The 18,413-nt window shown below is 37.3% G+C and overlaps 1 protein-coding gene across 1 annotated transcript; it reads right to left on the bottom strand.

Moving 5' to 3' along the window:
• Positions 1 to 3,127: 3,127 nt before the first annotated feature.
• Positions 3,128 to 5,200, bottom strand: LOC132628619 (uncharacterized). The gene is made up of 7 exons (XM_060344387.1): positions 4,914 to 5,200; positions 4,710 to 4,836; positions 4,335 to 4,622; positions 4,228 to 4,239; positions 3,983 to 4,090; positions 3,339 to 3,458; positions 3,128 to 3,181 (listed from the first exon to the last, which is right to left on the bottom strand). Exons 1-7 carry the CDS (start codon positions 5,198 to 5,200, stop codon positions 3,128 to 3,130), a joined length of 996 nt encoding a protein of 331 aa, XP_060200370.1.
• Positions 5,201 to 18,413: the final 13,213 nt, after the last annotated feature.

Raw genomic sequence — 18,413 nt, 5'->3', positions numbered from 1 at the left:
TACATCCCGTGTTTTCATGCAATGGAAAGCGTGCGAGTTAAATGAAATTAGTAACAAAAACGAGGTTATCCCCCAAGCTTATAGGTGGTTAGAGTAATGGTACAGATGTGTTGTAAATATTATAAGTTAAAAAAATCGAAGAAAATAAGCTTCGTCGAGGTTTGAAATTTATTTGAATGAAATACGGTCCAAGCTATAATACCCCGTATTTTTGGAATAGGAAATTGAACCGTCTAGCATGAGCAAATTTACCCAAGCTTGGAGAATTTAGTCATATTGAAGCATGAAAATCAAGAACTTGGTGTATATGAGGAATGAAGTCCAAAAATAATTTAGGCCTTAACAAGTGTGACGACGGTGATTGAGAATAATATTTGGTGTACGTATAAAGAGGCTATGGACTAAAATTCTACCACATGATTATGATAATGAGTATATGTAGTGTGTTAAAAGTGATCCATGTTTAAGTGAATTGAGACCAAGAAATTAATTTTGTGTGTAACTTGTTAAATGTTGGATTATAACGGAAGATAGGGAATTAATTAAGTGGGTAGTGGTTATTCGGACAAATGCCCACACGTGTCCATAGTATGAGATAAATTTGATGAAATATACATTTTATCAAAATCATCACCTTTATGTAATTTAACAATATTAACGTTTTACATATATATATGGCTAACCTTAATATGTATATGTGTTGTAATTAGGCTTATGTGGCACAAGAATAGTACTCCCACCTTGAGATGTTGCCAAGTAGGAGTATAGCATTCATTGCTCAACTACATGTGTTAGGATGACTGAGTTGAAGGGGCAAAACATGCCAGCACTCTTTTCTTCATCTTAAATCTCATATCACCTTTGGGAAATTATATTGGAAGCAGCTAAGGTTACAACAACTACGCCTTACATGAAAAGCATCAGTTTTGGAGACATTTTTGAGAGATAATTATGTTCAACAAACCTCCACTTGAGGGAAATTATTCCTTTTCACTTTGGGATGAAGCAGCAACACATTCTCAACTTATAAGGTTCGTCAAGGAAGCAAATCAAATATTGGGAATCACGTGATGCTATTGAGATTCTAGTTCTTCTTGTTGTTGTGGATTTGTAGGCTACTCTAGGTCGTGTCGGGTGCTATATTATGTGGTTTAAGGTACGATTATACTCCTCCTTTATGTATTTTATCTTGTAGAAGTTGTAGCTAGCTTGTACGGTTGGAAACCCGTGAAATATGAGTCAAAAATCATAGTCGTGTTGTTGTTGCGTGTCGAACTGTTGGAGGATGCTCTTGTAGTATTTTATGGCTGGTAATTGATGACAGAACTTGAGTATGTTGTTGTTGATGATGATGTTGGGTATATTGTGGGCTATTTTGGAGTTGGATTGGAGTAAGAATTATAGGTGAAGTGTTGCCTGAATTTAGTTAAGTTTCATTCGTACATGAATTTTATAGTATGAGATGTATATGGTCTAATTGTAACCTATATTATCATGGTTGTAGACTTGCAAGCTCAGGAAGTAAACGTCGAACATTTAGACAGACTTCGAGGTATGCTAAGGCTATCCCTTCCTTCTTTTTGGCATGAATTACATAACATGAGCGGACGATGAACGTACATAATTCCAATGAATTCTAGTTCTCAGTGGTACTTGACTTGATAGGTTTCTTTGATTCTCAAGTGTTGGTTCATTCCAATTATTCTATTGAGTCTCAGATCACTACAAAAAAAATAGCGTTTAGTGACGGACGTATTCCGTCGCGAATCAGCATATATCTGTTGCTAAACATGTGTTGCAACGGATTAGCGACGGAATGTCGTCTGTTACGATTTTGCGCGTTGCTAACCCATTAGCGACGGAAAAATGAAATCCGTAGAAAACTTAGCGACAGAGTAGCGACGTATGAGATCCGTTCCACATTATAGCAACGAAATATTTTGTTGCTATTGTTATGAATTCCGTGACTAATTTCATATTTCATTTCGTCGTTTTAGTAAATTAGTGACGAAAACCATTGTCGCTAATCCGTCGCAAAATATTTGAATTATTTGTGTCTGCATTTAGCGACAATACAATGTTTGCCGCAGTCTGTAGCCTACTGTTTTCCCTCTAGCAACGACCAAAATCCGTCGCAAATCTGTCACAAATATTTTTCTTCCGATTATTTTTAAATACACCTGTTGAAACATACTAAATACAAATTAATAAATACCCTTAAAAATAACTGACATTCACATAAAATAATATTTATAAAAAATATTCAAAATAGATAGCGGAATCCTAATCGTTAAGTCCAAAACACCGACAACACCAAGCTATCAACTACCAAAAGAACCCACACATCCATCAAGTATTGTTAGTGCATAATTTTGTTCTTTACAGCAAAAAGCAGATAACATAAAAAACTAATGCATGGGTGAAGGACTACGATCATCATCAGAAACTAAATGATCAACATCATCAACGTTAGCAATAGAAGGAGGAGGCACTATGGGTGTCACAACTGATGGTTTGTCGATAGGAGTATTTGGATGATGTGATGGTGAAGAAATCACTCCGCGTGCCTTCTCAATAAATAAAGGAAGCAAGCGATCAGTAAGTGTAGGAATCAATCGCATCACTAACTCCTCCATATTTTTTGTCGGTGCTGATTAAGAAGTTGAAGGTGTTGCTGATGCTGAAGCATTAAAGCCAGAATTGACGCAAAGATTCGGCCCATAATAACTTTGTGCTTGAGATCCAAGACCATATATTCTTCTCTTCCTTGTTCCCCCAGCAGCTTCGTAATATGCTTCACATTGATCAATATCAGACTGAGACTGTGATTTTTCCCGTAATATTTCTTGATATCTTTCCTGTAATAAGTAGTGAAATTAAAACATCAAGAATACTAACCATTCAATTTTACCAAATAAAAAGAGAAATGAATTCCAAAGATAAGGGAGCAGATATTTATCCATTTTTCGTTGGAATTGAAGTCTCATGATGACCAACAAAAAAGAGTTTCATACAACTTGGATATAAATGATCATATACACTGTCTCATAGTCAAGTAACATAACATGAAAACAAAGACAATTAGAGTTCCTAAACAACAAATAGAAGGACAATTTCAGGCTATTTCCTACTGATTTAAGTCATTACTGATACTACTTTTCAGTTCTTCCTGTCTAGTAGACTGTTTATATCAAGCAAAAGTAAATTGACCAACATCAATAGGATATGCAGCTTAGGAGTTGGTTGTTGCTGTAGTGACGGTAGGAGAACAGCAGTGTTATGTGCAGCAGTTGGAAAGCAATAGTAGGGCTCAAAGGATTCAATTTCAGCATTATTACATAAGGAGTAACAGCTATGGGAGTTTGAATAGGGCAACTAGCAGCTGGTTCCACTGCATCACAGGAACAGGCTAGTGTTGTCACTTTGCGGACTTGGTTTGGTTGATGTTGGTGTACAAGCTATAGAGACTAACAAGCACAAGGTTGCATAAATGCAACACTTGTCGTTGCTGCTGTGAGTCAGGAGGGGAACACAAGGATTAAAAAAAAAAAAGACTGTGCAGACAAGGCTGGAGGTGTTTGCTGATCTGCAGGTTCACAAAGTTACAGATGATTTCACATGTTGCTACTTGAAGCAGCTGGAGGGAATTAGTGTATCATTTGTGCAGATCAGATGAAGCATGGGCAGTACAGCTTAGGCAAAACACTGTTGTTTACAGCAGCTAGGTAAAAGCAGTGCAATGCATAGATTATACTATCACAAAGATAATCAGTTGTGTCAATGATCAAACTATAAAGTGAAGTGCAATTGGTATTGCTAAGGATTTCCTTGCAATAAGTTGCTAGAGTGTTATCTCAAGCTGAGGGCATAGTACCAGAAAATACTATCTCAATATTTGCAGCCGGGCTATTTACTAAAGTCATCATATAAGGCTTAAGTTTTTCATTAGTTTAATTCTGAAATTATAAAATTTTGAACTTACATGGACAGCTCGGGCACACTCATCAACAAAAGATTCTCCATCATGATCATGTGTATGGACGTGCAAATGTACCTCGCCTGGTGTTGGATCTCGACCCTTTCCAACAGTCTATGCAAAAGTTACTCATTTCAAAAAATTACACCAAGAACAATAGCAGTATAACCAACAATAGACAAACCTAAATAATTCAAGAAAGACAACAACATAGTAATCAAGAAAATAGCAATATATATACCTAGGTAAACCAGAATCAAGAACTGCAAAAAACAACTTGAAAAACCAATTTTCAAGTAGTATTTTTGAAGTAGTAAATATAAAAAATTTAAGAGGGTATGAAAAAATATTTACTTACAAGTCTCTTGCGATGCTCCCCAATGCAGATAGAGCCACCTGGGTGAGTCCCGGCAGCAACTTCTTTCCCTCCACAATGATTCTTTGCATTTATTTCTGACTTTTCAACACACTTAGGATCCGCCCAAAGTTGCAACCAACGTTCCCACACATTATCAGACACATAATCCGGCTCAATCCTTTTTTGTTTAATTTTGCTAATGAAATTCCTATACTTTGTTGCTGCGTTAGTATTCCAATGTTTTCTGATTACACTCTCAGGAATCGAAGAGTCCCAACGGTATGTCTTCTGAAAACAGTTTGTAAACTAATATTATTAGTATCCTAACTATAAAAGCTAATACACTTATAAAACGAATTATGATGAAAGTTATACCTTGAACTCCCCAAAATAAAAATCTCTAGTATCTTCTGAGACACCTTTCCAATTGATTCCATTGGGATCAAGTTGATTTTTGAAAGATGCGGATATGGTATTGGAGCATTCTTTTGAAAGTTCCAACCTGCATAAATTTGAAAATGTTATTTCAAGGCCTACCACAAATTATATATATAAAAAAAAATACAAGCATGGACTAACCCTGCAGGAGTAAGAGTAACAAGTGTAAGTGTCCACTGCCTACGACGACTACTGGACTCTTCTTCGCTGATAGTGTTGCTCTGGTTTGATGTACCCTCGTCTATTGGGCTGCTCAGATCAGGTGTAATGGGAGATAATTCAGGGATGGTTGGGTTACTACCGTGATCTGACGCTTGAACCGATGGCGTACCTAAAGTTTGAACATGGTTTATAGGATCTGGCCCACCTATGGAACTCGTACCACCTTGTTGAGGACTAACTGTGGTGGGAATACGAATGGTAGGCATGTTTGCATGACGAGAAAAATCACCCCTAAGTGAGGACTTTCCTACACGACCTTCGCTACCTCGGCCTTTTCCTCGAGCGATATCTACAAAAAAATGTGGACGTGAGGAAATTAAAGCAACCATCAGTAAAAAAAGTAACCAGTAAAATGCAAGTAGGCTGCTAGTAAAGAGGTTTTTAATAGACATTATGTGGCTAGTCTCACGACCCAGCCCCGTGGACCATGACTAGTGCCCGAGCTAGACACCCATATGTACCTGTTAAACATAGTCGGACTGATACTATAGGTCCTCAATCAATCACAACGAAATAACATACGCAAGTCGACGAGGCTGCCACTATATATATATCATTATGCTACGCAAGCCGACAAGGCTGCCACTACATATCATTATATTACGCAAGCCGACAAGGCTGCCACTACGAAACGATAACATATGCAAGCCGGAAAGGCTACTACAATAACAGAACTTCAACAATAACTACATAGACACAGCTGATCATAATCTGTACACAACCCACACACATTTCTACAGACCGCTAAGAGTACTAATAGTGAAATATGACGGGACAGGGACCCGCCGTACCCCTGGATAAGCATATACATATACATTAGAAGATCTGTACCAAAAGTCTAGACTCCGGAACAACGGAGCTCTCCAAGACAGCTGAGTAGAAGTCCTATGCTAAAGGATCACCAAACCGACTATCTGTACCTGCGGGCATGAAACGCAGCCCCCCGAAGAAAGGGGGTCAGTACGGAATATGTACTGAGTATATAAAGCATGAAATACAGTAAAAAGGATCATAACTGAAATAGGGAGTACAGAAGACAAGTACAATGTTCAGAATACCAAAACACTTGCCCTTTTGAAACATAAATCATGCATGTCAATATCATATATCATACCCGGCCCATTATGGGACTCGGTGAACATAGTCGCCACACCATCCTTGGCGCCATAACACAGCATAACTCCATAAACACATCATAACGCCATAACACATCATAACTCCATAAACACATCGTAACGCCATAACACAATATAACTCCATCATATATATATATATATATATATATATATATATATATATATATATATCATATTCCGGCCCTGTAGTGAGGGACTCGGTGAACAATGCAGTGAGACTGTGCACGATAACATACCCGGCCTGGGACTCGGTGAAAGACATATTGAGGCATGCACGAGCAGAGTAGTGAGCAACCATATGCAATTTAAATCATTATCAAGACTCAACAGAATAAGAAGAAGAGATTAACACCGAAGAAAGGGGGTCAGTACGGAATATGTACTGAGTATATAAAGCATGAAATACAGTAAAAAGAATCATAACTGAAATAGGGAGTACAGAAGACAAGTACAATGTTCAGAATACCAAAACACTTGCCCTTTTGAAACATAAATCATGCATGTCAATATCATATATCATACCCGGCCCATTATGGGACTCGGTGAACATGGTCGCCACACCATCCTTGATGCCATAACACAGCATAACTCCATAAACACATCATAACGCCATAACACAACATAACTCCATAAACACATCGTAACGCCATAACACAGCATAACTCCATAAACACATCATAACGCCATAACACAACATAACTCCATCATATATATATATATATATATATATATATATATATATATATATCATATTCTGGCCCTCTAGTGAGGGACTCGGTGAACAATGCAGTGAGACTGTGTACGATAACATACCCGGCCCGAGACTCGGTGAAAGACATATTGAGGCATGCACGAGCAGAGTAGTGAGCAACCATATGCAATTTAAATCATTATCAAGACTCAACAGAATAAGAAGAAGAGATTAACACCTGAGTAGCAATAGCGACAATCATATCAAGTATCCCTCGAATGTCATTATAGATCATATCAAAAGAGCCTTAGGAATCATAGACATGTATCAAGATAATATGAAATGGCTTATAGAAGTCAAGGACATTAGTTATGGTAGAGTCTCTAAGAATAGGAGCTTATATATATCGACTACTATCCAACGTATAGAAAACTTTGGGAAGCTCAATCATTTCAAGAGTTATAACATCAAGAAGTGAATAGGAATCATGAATCACACTCGAAACTTATGAATGGAATTACCCCAAAGCTCATATCATTCGTCACTTATATCTAAGACATGCCAAAATAAAGAAGGGAAAACTTTACATACCTGTTAACGATTAATCGTAATCTCGTTCGTTTCGTCGCCCCTTAGCCTATTTAATATAAAAGTAACACTATCGTTAGTAACTATACTTTCTTGTTCGTAAATCTGTAGCCCATCACTTATAGAACTCATTCTTTAACTTATGCTTTTTCGATTAGGGCTTTTCATTAGTTAAGGACTTAACAGAAATCGGGCAGCATTTCCCCTATATATTCGCCTAACCCGAATTTCCAATTATCCTCCTGTCATCACAGAAATACCAATAATAACAGCAATAGAGATATACATACAAAATTCTTACAATTCAGCCCACAAACAATTCTAACAATCTAACAACCCTTCTGAATCCTTTTCAACCCACAATTTCATATAACAACGATTTCGTGCATTTTCTTACTTCCAATTTCGTCCAATCCAATTTTTATAATTCCATTTCCACACTATTAACACAATTATACCACAAAATAAGAAAATCTTACCTAAATTTTCTCGGAGTAATTTCTACACTCAATTGCTCTAATTTTACAATTTCTTCTTCCTCAATTCAATATCCAATGTTGCTATCACCTCCTTGAACTTGTAATTCACTTGGAACTTGATCAAATATGCAACAAATCCTTTTTTTCCTCAATCACCATGGCTGGCTGAGAGCAGCCATGGAAATGTTCTTTCCTTTTTTTTTTTCTTGAACTAGTTTTTTTATAAAATGAATATGAATTGCTAATTTGGTCCTTGACATCACTATATACATAGTGTCCCTCCCTTGGACACGTGCTACCCCCCTATGACTCACCAATTATTTTCTTGAATTGTTATTTTCCTTTTGTTTTTATATATTCGGGTGGGGCCCACTATAGTAATTAGGTTAATTAATTTTAATTAATCCCAAATCCCTACTTAATAATCTAATCATAATTAATTAGTTCCTAATCTCCAATAATATTTCTAAACTAAATAAAATTTATAAACAATTTGTGTACTAATTAAAATTGAAAATTAAAAGTTCCTATTTCATGTCCGAAAATAATCCCGTCTTTAACTTGAGTCGATTTTCTTGCGAATAATTCGACGTATAAAAATACGGGGTATAATATCCTTCCCCCCTTTAGAACATTCGTCCTCGAATGTTAAACTGGTCCTGAACTCCCAATACTTTCTCAGGTGTTCTCTTATTTAATTATGCCCTTCACATACCTCTTCCATTTGTCGATTCACTATAATTCACTATAACGCATTCCAGATCTCTACATAGTCATTCCTGTAATATTTCCTCTTTCTGTTGCTTCTCGAGGTAATAATTCCACGTCATTGTCTTTACTCTCTTATTTATTTCGCAGTCGGTTGTCAGTTGTGTACCGGGCTCTTCTGCTGAAATGTTATTGTCACTAATTGATTCGGACTTGTACTCATGGTGCACGTAGTCATAACTCAACTCCTTCTTCTCCTATAGTTACTCCCTTAAGATATCGTTCCCTTCATCTTACCTCTTAATCTTTAAACAAGATTTTTATGACGCGCAGACGTCCCTCGTCGGTTCATTAGACTTTACAATTCTTGGAGTATTTCATACTTCTGGTAACTTGTAGACCCTTGACAGACTCTACGAATAAAATGTCAATTCCCAGGGTGTGACATTATTTTACTCCAATAACCTTGCTTTGCTCTGCTGTTACAGTCCGTATTCTGGAATCTTCAGCATCATGTGTCACTTTTTGACTTTCGTTTAAAGGTTTTTAACTATCACTTGCTTTTAGTTCTTGATCTCGATCTTTAGGGTTGGCTATCAAATAGCACTAGAGTTCCTTCATATTATAACTTCACTGTCATCCCGTAACTCGCTTGTTCTGATTGTCTCGGTTAAATCATTTCGTAATTTCCCTTAACCTAACTGGCAATACTTTAAGCATATTATCTCGTGTCGTTTCTTTATTTTTGACTCAAACTCTTCTATTGCCCCTTTACTCAAATTTGCTCTTAGTTCTCCTATCACACATCGGAATATGCGTAAGTGCTCAAGTTAGCCCGGGAAATACCTTAGCGTCGTTTCACTAGTTTTTATGCTTTACCTTGCATTCTTCTCTCGTACATTTCAATGGTGTCGGGGCTCGACTATGGCCATGTCCTATTGTCCTCAGTACAAATTTTATCCCGGTAATTTGGCTCAAACCATTTTTCATCTTTCCTTAATGTGTCCAGAATGTCACACCCACATTGTTGTTACTGAATCCTTACTCTTGTTATCTAGTACACACTTGGTGTCATTCTTAGCATACAAATATTCGTAGACTGCATAACTATTCTTGTACAACTTGTATGAAGTATATCCAATCTTAGTCATAGTTTTCCCCTCTCCTGGTTCATTCTGTTTTGCATATCTTATTTGTACTAAAACTCACTTGCGGTCTATCTTGTCATGCTCCTTCCCCTTTCTTTATTCACCATTTGATTTTCTCATACCCTACTATAGGAGATTTCCTGTCCTTCCTCCTTTGCCACTTTAAACTTACAAAGCAACCCCATTGCCAACGCCTTAACCTCTAATCCAGTATAGCGTTGCTATCCTTTGTAATATCTCTTAAGCTACTCGTTACCATTTTCTTGTCATATTCTTTCTTTTTATACGCATTAACTTTCTAATGTCATATTATACAGAATCTTTACAAATAATCCTTAGTCTTGTCTCAAATACCATCCTGTCTTCTATCCATTCATTGCTGGCTATCAAAGCTTATTAACTTGTTTTAGCAGGGGATCTCAATTGAAATTTAAGCATCTATATCAAATATATCTCAGTGTCAATTGTTTCCATTTATACTTACTTTGCTTTCACCCGCTTCCCCCCTTTGGGGTTGTACTTATACCATATCCATGTCTTTTCTTTATCATTTATAACTTTGATTCCCCACGTACGAAACCTTTAACCAAATCACGAAGCGACGAGAACTCTCGATATATAGTACAAAATCTTATCTGATGGTTGGTACTCGAGTAATATAATAAATGTAATGATTTATCCAAAGCCACATTCCATTTATTCCGATCAGTAATTAGCTAGTTCTTATAGTCGTTTCAAATTCTCAATTAGGTAGCACTTATATTCTAATGATAAATGTCCCAAGCTTTCCTATAACACTATCTTTATCCCAACATCAGTTGCTTCTAATAAATCCACAATACATCAGTTGTTTCGCAAATCCGCAATCCCTGTCTTTTAAGGATTTCACTATTTTCGAGGTGAAGTCACATACACACAGTATTACTTTATGCCTCACGCTCTTTCACCCTTGTTGTATACCCAACACTAACTTCTAACTTACTCAAAATCATATCAAATTCGTTTTAATAGTGTTCTTGTCTTATCACCTTCTCGTCGTACTACACCTTAAGTTTGTAGCTATATATTTCCCTTTTATCCTATACTCATACTCAATTAATTACGTCTGTCTTGAGTGCTTCCTTTAGTATTCCTTTCATTTCTCCAGTCTATGTCCATCTTTTATTTTGTGCACGAGGAATCTCATGCTACTCCCGTATCCTCCGGAAAACACTACTTCTACATAACCCCTTTCTCATTTTCAAAGTATGTTCTGTTCATCCCCATTTGTTCTTATCATACCAATCATTTCTGGCATTCATTCTATCCCGTTGCTCATCTTCCTTTATTCCGGTCTTTCACAATTCTGTCGCCTATATTACTCATTTTCTTAGCTATACACGTCATAACACATTGCTCCACTGCAATCCCACTCGCTTTCTTCTTATCTTATTCCTTCTATTAACTCCTTCTCTCCCTATGCTCTCTTTCACTTTCGTTACCACTCGATCTCTATTCTGAACTTTCCTTATAGGACTTTGTAAATCCTTTTTTTTTTGTTCTATATTTGCTTTTCCGTTTCACGCTGATCACATCATATCCTTTAGTTATTTCCTTGCTAGGATTTACTCATTTCTATAACAATCCTTATGGTATTCACATTACATCCTGTTCGTAATCCATCCTATAACGTAACACTTCCTAACCTTATTCACGATTCTTACTATGTTTTAATTGCACTCTGTGGAGTAGGCGTATTTAACCCTTCACCCTTTTTGATCAATCTTATCTTTAACATCTCACAAGATGTCTTATTAATACTTTCGTAATTTGTCATAATTCTTCCTCCTCCGTACTTTTATCTCAATCATACTATTACTCCTTTTAACTGTAAACTCGTCGTGATTTATCCCTGCTTATTAGTTCAGTCGATACCTCAATGTAACCCTCTGTTAAGATTTTCCACCTTTTCTAAACCATCTCTTAGTGTCGCTAGCCCTTCCAAATTATCCTAGCCTTTCATCAACAACACGTGAAACACATGATCCTAGACAGCCCACAAGTTTGAGTTTTTCTTCCCACAAATTCCATCTCCAATTAGCTGATTAAAACTAATAAAAATGTCACCATGAAGCATTCTCCAACCAACACCAGAAGAAAAACTAGAATCCGACAAGCACCACAGGACTTCTAGTGCCTGATTCACATGGTTTACCTCTAGGTTTATTCTTGAGTCGTGAACGAATTATTTAGTTCATAACCTACTTGTTGTATGCTCTGTATTCTTCCAATGAAGTGAAACTTAATTGCTGGACGTTTTTGCCCTTTAATATGAGCTTTTCTGAGGTAAAAATGTGGCTGGAAAGTACTCTGGTCCGTTCAAATGAATTCCAAACTTTGCTGCTCATATATGCTTCTTCGAAATAAAATTTCCCAAGTAAGAATGGTGCCTCTTATGGATGGCATGGAGGGTATCTCTTAAAGCTTTAATCCAACATAATAAATTTACCCTACGATTTTCAAGACATATTATGAACCTATATCTCATTCCTTTTTTTTCTAGGAAACTTTTGGCAGGGTCTCCTCTGTACTTCTTACTATCCCAAAACCTGCACGCAGGAAATGCCAACAATGCCTCACAGGGCCAACATATATACGTATATATCATATCATATCATAGCCACACAGGGCTCCCAATATCAACAACAGTATGAAAATGATGGACTTACCTCGTATGTCCAACTCAAACTGCACCTGTTACACTTTCCTGTTTACTTTCCCTTTCAATCTTCAACTTTACATTTCAATCGTACTTCAAATACCTTACCCGACATACATCTTTCGTACCATTGCTTACCTGCATACTCTGTAACTTCCAATATCATAAGTCACTTTCTTCTGTCGATGCCATTCTTCTGCTAAAAACAAGGGTTAGTATAAGGAATCTCATTTCCTATAGCTTGGCTCTATCGCACGATCTTAGATATGAAAGAAAGGTAACATCCTAAATGTCCTGTAGCTTCCTGTTTATAAATGTGGTGCACAACACACCGATAAACAAGACTCTACTAGACACGGTCTGTAGACACTCCGAGGATGAACTGCCCTGATACCACTTTTGTCACGACCCAGCCCCGTGGGCCATGACTAGTGCCCGAGCTGGACACCCATATGTACCTGTTAAACATAGTCGGACTGATACTATAGGTCCTCAATCAATCATAACGAAATAACATATGCAAGCCGACGAGGCTGCCACTATATATATTTATATATATCATTATGCTACGCAAGCCGACAAGGCTGCCACTACGAACCGATAACATATGCAAGCCGGCAAGGCTGCTACAACAACAGAACTTCCACAATACCTATATAGACACAGCTGATCATAATCTGTACACAACCCACACACATGTCTACAGACCTCTAACAGTACCAATAGTGAAATATGACGGGATAGGGCCCCGCCATACCCCTGGATAAGCATATACATATACATTAGCAGATCTGTATCAAAAGTCTAGACTCCGAAAAAACGGAGTTCTCCAAGACAGCTGAGTAGAAGTCCTATGCTGAAGGTTCACCAAACCGACTATCTGTACCTGCAGGCATGAAACGCAGCCCCCCAAAGAAAGGGGGTCAGTACGGAATATGTACTTAGTATATAAAGCATGAAATACAGTAAAAAGGATCATAACTGAAATAGGGAGTACAGAAGACAAGTACAATGTTCAGAATACCAAAACACTTGCCCTTTTGAAACATAAATCATGCATGTCAATATCATATATCATACCCGGCCCATTATAGAACTTGGTGAACATGGTCGCCACACCATCCTTGGCGCCATAACACAGCATAACTCCATAAACACATCATAACGCCATAACACAGCATAACTCCATAAACACATCATAACGCCATAACACAATATAACTCCATCATATATATATATATATCATTTTCCGGCCCTGTAGTGAGGGACTCGGTGAACAATGCAGTGAGACTGTGCACGATAACATACCCAGCCTGGGACTCGGTGAAAGACATATTGAGGCATGCACGAGCAGAGTAGTGAGCAACCATATGCAATTTAAATCATTATCAAGACTCAACAGAATAAGAAGAAGAGATTAACACCTGAGTAGCAATAGCGACAATCATATCAAGTATCCCTCGAATATCATTATAGATCATATCAAAAGAGCCTTAGGAATCATAGACATGTATCAAGATAATATGAAATGGCTTATAGAAGTCAAGGACATTAGTTATGGTAGAGTCTCTAAGAATAGGAGCTTATATATATCGACTACTATCCAACGTATAGAAAACTTTGAGAGGGAAGCTCAATCATTTCAAGAGTTATAACATCAAGAAGTGAATAGGAATCATGAATCACACTCGAAACTTATGAATGGAATTACCCCAAAGCTCATATCATTCGTCACTTATATCTAAGACATGCCAAAATAAAGAAGGGAAAGCTTTACGTACCTGTTAACGATTAATCGTAATCTCGTTCGCTTCGTCGCCCCTTTAGCCTATTTAATATAAAAGTAACACTATCGTTAGTAACTATACTTTCTTGTTCGTAAATCTGTAGCCCATGGCTTATAGAACTCATGCTTTAACTTATGCTTTCTCGATTAGGGCTTTTCATTAGTTAAGGACTTAACGGAAATCGGGCAGCATTTCCCCTATATATTCGCCTAACCCGAATTTTCAATTATCCTCCTGTCATCACAGAAATATCAATAATAACAGCAATAGAGATATACATACAAAATTCTTACAATTCAGCCCACAAACAATTCTAACAATCTAACAACCCTTCTGAATCCTTTTCAACCCACAATTTCATATAACAACGATTTCGTGCATTTTCTTACTTCCAATTTCGTCCAATACAATTTTTATAATTCCATTTCAACACTATTAAAACAATTATACCACAAAATAAGAAAATCTTACCTAAATTTTCTCGGAGGAATTTCTACACTCAATTGCTCCAATTTTACAATTTCTTCTTCCTCAATTTAATATCCAATGTTGCTATCACCTCCTTGAACTTGTAATTCACTTGGAACTTGATCAAATATGCAACAAATCCTTTTTTTCCTCAATCACCATGGCTGGCCGAGAGCAGCCATGGAAATGTTCTTTCCTTTCTTTTTCTTGAACTAGTTTTTTTGCAAAATGAATATGAATTGCTAATTTGGTCCTTGACATCACTATATATATAGTGTCCCTCCCTTGGACACGTGCTACCCCCCTATGACTCACTAATTATTTTCTTGAATTGTTATTTTCCTTTTTTTATATATATTCGGGTGGGGCCCACTATAGTAATTAGGTTAATTAATCCCTAATCCCTACTTAATAATCTAATCATAATTAGTTAGTTCCTAATCTCCAATAATATTTCTACACTAAATAAAATTTATAAACAATTTGTGTACTAATTAAAATTGAAAATTAAAAGTTCCTATTTCATGTCCGAAAATAATCCCGTCTTTAACTTGAGTCGATTTGCTTGCGAATAATTCGACGTATAAAAATACGGGGTATAACAGCTAGTAAGTAGTAGGGATTATGGGAAAGAAAAAAAGCTCTATAGAAAACCATAATGCTATGCCAAATGCAGCATTTGTTGCTGCTGGTGTGCACCAGGAGGGGAACACACACATAGAAAAAAAAAAGCCTAAGCCCAAGGAGTGTTTTCAGGAAACTTTACACAAAGCATGCACTGTTCTTGGGCAGAAGAACCTTATGCAGAGGGTTCATGTGCTGGTTGTTGTGATGACACTAGGGCCTGGTAGGTAATATGTTTTACTGATCCACTCCATGTTGGAAATAATTTAATACATATTTAGTGGATGAGGACAACTAGTGAAATGGAGGTGCTGAGATCAGAACTGGTGGTGTAATAGTACTGGTATGCTGGTGTGAAGAAGAGGAATATGGGAAGGGAGTTGGTAATTGCTAACTGCTGGAGGAGGACATAATGATAAACTGACACTACAGGCTAGAAATACTAGAAAACAGCACAAATTCACAGTGTCTTGTATTGTATAGTTGCAAAATGACCAGGGGTAATTTTGGAAACTTTGGTAGAATGGTTGATGCTGGTTGCTGTGTTGATAACTCCAAATGGTGATGAGAGTAATGTCAAGTGCATCAGTGTAGCAACACCAGGTGTTGTTGATTGTTGCAGCATGAGATCCCTGATGCTATCAAGAGGATAATGCCTTGTTGCCATCATGCTCAAATCCTTTGGGAAGAGAGGATGATGATAGTTTTTTGCTAACCATGTGTTCCTTTTTGCAGGTATTGGAAAATATGGTGCAACAAGACTCAAATATTTGTTCTAATGGCTACTCATGGATTCATATGCATTAAGATGGGAACAGATACAGTAATCCATGGGCAGATACACAAAGAAAGAATTCACAGGACCTATTACAAGCTCAGAGGCTTCAGATGTACAGTTCTGTTGAAGAACTACTGTCCTGGTGTCACGACCCAGCTAGGGGCCGCGACGGGTACCCGGGGCTAACCACCGAGCACCACTCGTCCTACTACTCACCTTACTCATTTACTGCTCTTTTATCAATTTATATTCAAATCGTAGGAAAAGTCATCCTTCATTCAAGAACATAAAAATACTTTTATATGCATAAGCCTCTCGGCTATCAAAATAATATATACATACATAGAAATAAATCGTGAAAACATCTAACCCACACTGCGCATCTACGAGCCTCTACTAGAGTGCTATACATAAGGATAGGACAAGACCCCGTCATGCCCAAGAATACATATACATGAATATACACAAAAGGATCATCATAAGCACCTCCGAACAAAGGAGTGCTTTCAATCAGCTGACAGATACTGCTGGTCTGGATCGAGTTCTCCTCCCTGTCTACCTGTGGGCATGATCACAACATCCAAAGAAAATGGACGTCATTACGAATATTGTACTGAGTATGAGAGGCATAAAAAAGGAAATAAGGCAATGATGTACAAGAAGTATCAATATGGAATAACTGTATCTGACTATCAAGTGTAAAAGAAATAATGCATGCTGGCTTACTCATAGTCATCATCAGGGTATGTGTGCATAAATATATAAGCTGCCCGCCCATATAGGTACGGTGTAATAATGTATAAGCTTCCCCTCCATATTGGATTGGTATGATAATAATAACATTAGCCTGCGTCCAGGCCTCCCGCGTCCGGGATATCATCTCATGCCGCCCACTAGTGGTGTCTGCCCATGCCATTTGGCCATGGTGTATCGTATAGCAGCCCGCCTTGGCGGTGACTGCCCGGCCAACTAGGCGCGGTGTTACATCATCATCATACATGCTCATCATAATATGCTTATCGTAACATACTTATCATAATACATACATAAGGCTTATGAACAACTTTACTTTATCGGGTTGACGTATGGTCGTGATCCCCCGATTTCATTATGGAGCAATTATTGACATTCTGCCTCACCTTGTAGGACCTAACATATAAGGTGAGTGTGAGTAATAAATAACATCATGCTATTTTAGGATCATCATATCATATCTCTTATCTTATAGTACCATTCATAGATATAGGCTTTTAGCTTTCCGGAATATAGGAACTCATGAAGAGGAAGAAAAATTATGCTATGAGATTCATGCCATTAGAAAGAAAGTACTAGCCTCACATACCTTTGACGTTTAACTAAGCTATCGCTTGCTTTCTCCCCTTCGATATCACGTTTCAACCTTCAAAAGAGAGTTCGCACTATCTTTAGTTAATTCGGCTATAAGAACGCGTTACTAATTCTAGGGAAAATTTGGGCAGTACTTCCTTTGTTTATACTACTTTTCCCATTTGCTATATCAACTCCCACACACTCACAACAACATTCACAACATCGCAATCAATAATCATCATTTATATACATTGACCACAATCCACCGTTTTTCTCCAATTTCTCCACATTTATGGGTTTTAGCTCATCATCACATTTTCTCATGCATCACACCTATTCCATGGTCTACACGTCATTTATAGCACATTTATACTCCCAACTCGTCAACATTCATAATTCAATCCAACTATCATTCAACTATGGCACTATTTACATTTTATGACCCATTTACTACACTCTTCTATAATCCAAGTATTTCAACGTATAAATACTTCAATCATCATGAGGAAGTCATAAAACTTACCTTAGATGTGGTAGGAACGAGCCTTGAGTAGCAATACTCTTCTATACCAAAAACCCTACTTCACTTCTTTTACAATTTCTTCGTGTAGATGAACTTTGATGAGTTTCACAGTCTTGATTTCATGGATCTAGTGTTGTTGATCATGATTTTTCCTTTTCTTCTCTTGTGGATGAATATTGGAGAGTATTCTAGATGTTTCTTGAAGTGTGGAGTGAAAATTAAATGAATGGAATGAAAAAGGGTCCCTTATACTTAACTTAAAATCTGATTTTTATGAATAGTAGTCGAAGTGCACAGTGGCCGTAAACCCAGTTTACAGTCCGTATTCTAGTTTACGGTCCATCTTGCACGACCGTATTTAAGCATAATAGAACTAGAAAGGTTTGCTGGAGGTCATGGTGGTTTACGGTCACAGTTTACGGGTCGTATTTTGATTTACGGTCCGTATTCTGAGTCGTATTT

Source organism: Lycium barbarum, chromosome 2 (genome assembly GCF_019175385.1).
Source record: "Lycium barbarum isolate Lr01 chromosome 2, ASM1917538v2, whole genome shotgun sequence".
In the NCBI taxonomy this organism is placed as follows: domain Eukaryota; kingdom Viridiplantae; phylum Streptophyta; class Magnoliopsida; order Solanales; family Solanaceae; genus Lycium; species Lycium barbarum.
Note: the sequence above shows the minus strand (reverse complement) of the source record. Positions and strands in the feature narration are given on the sequence as shown.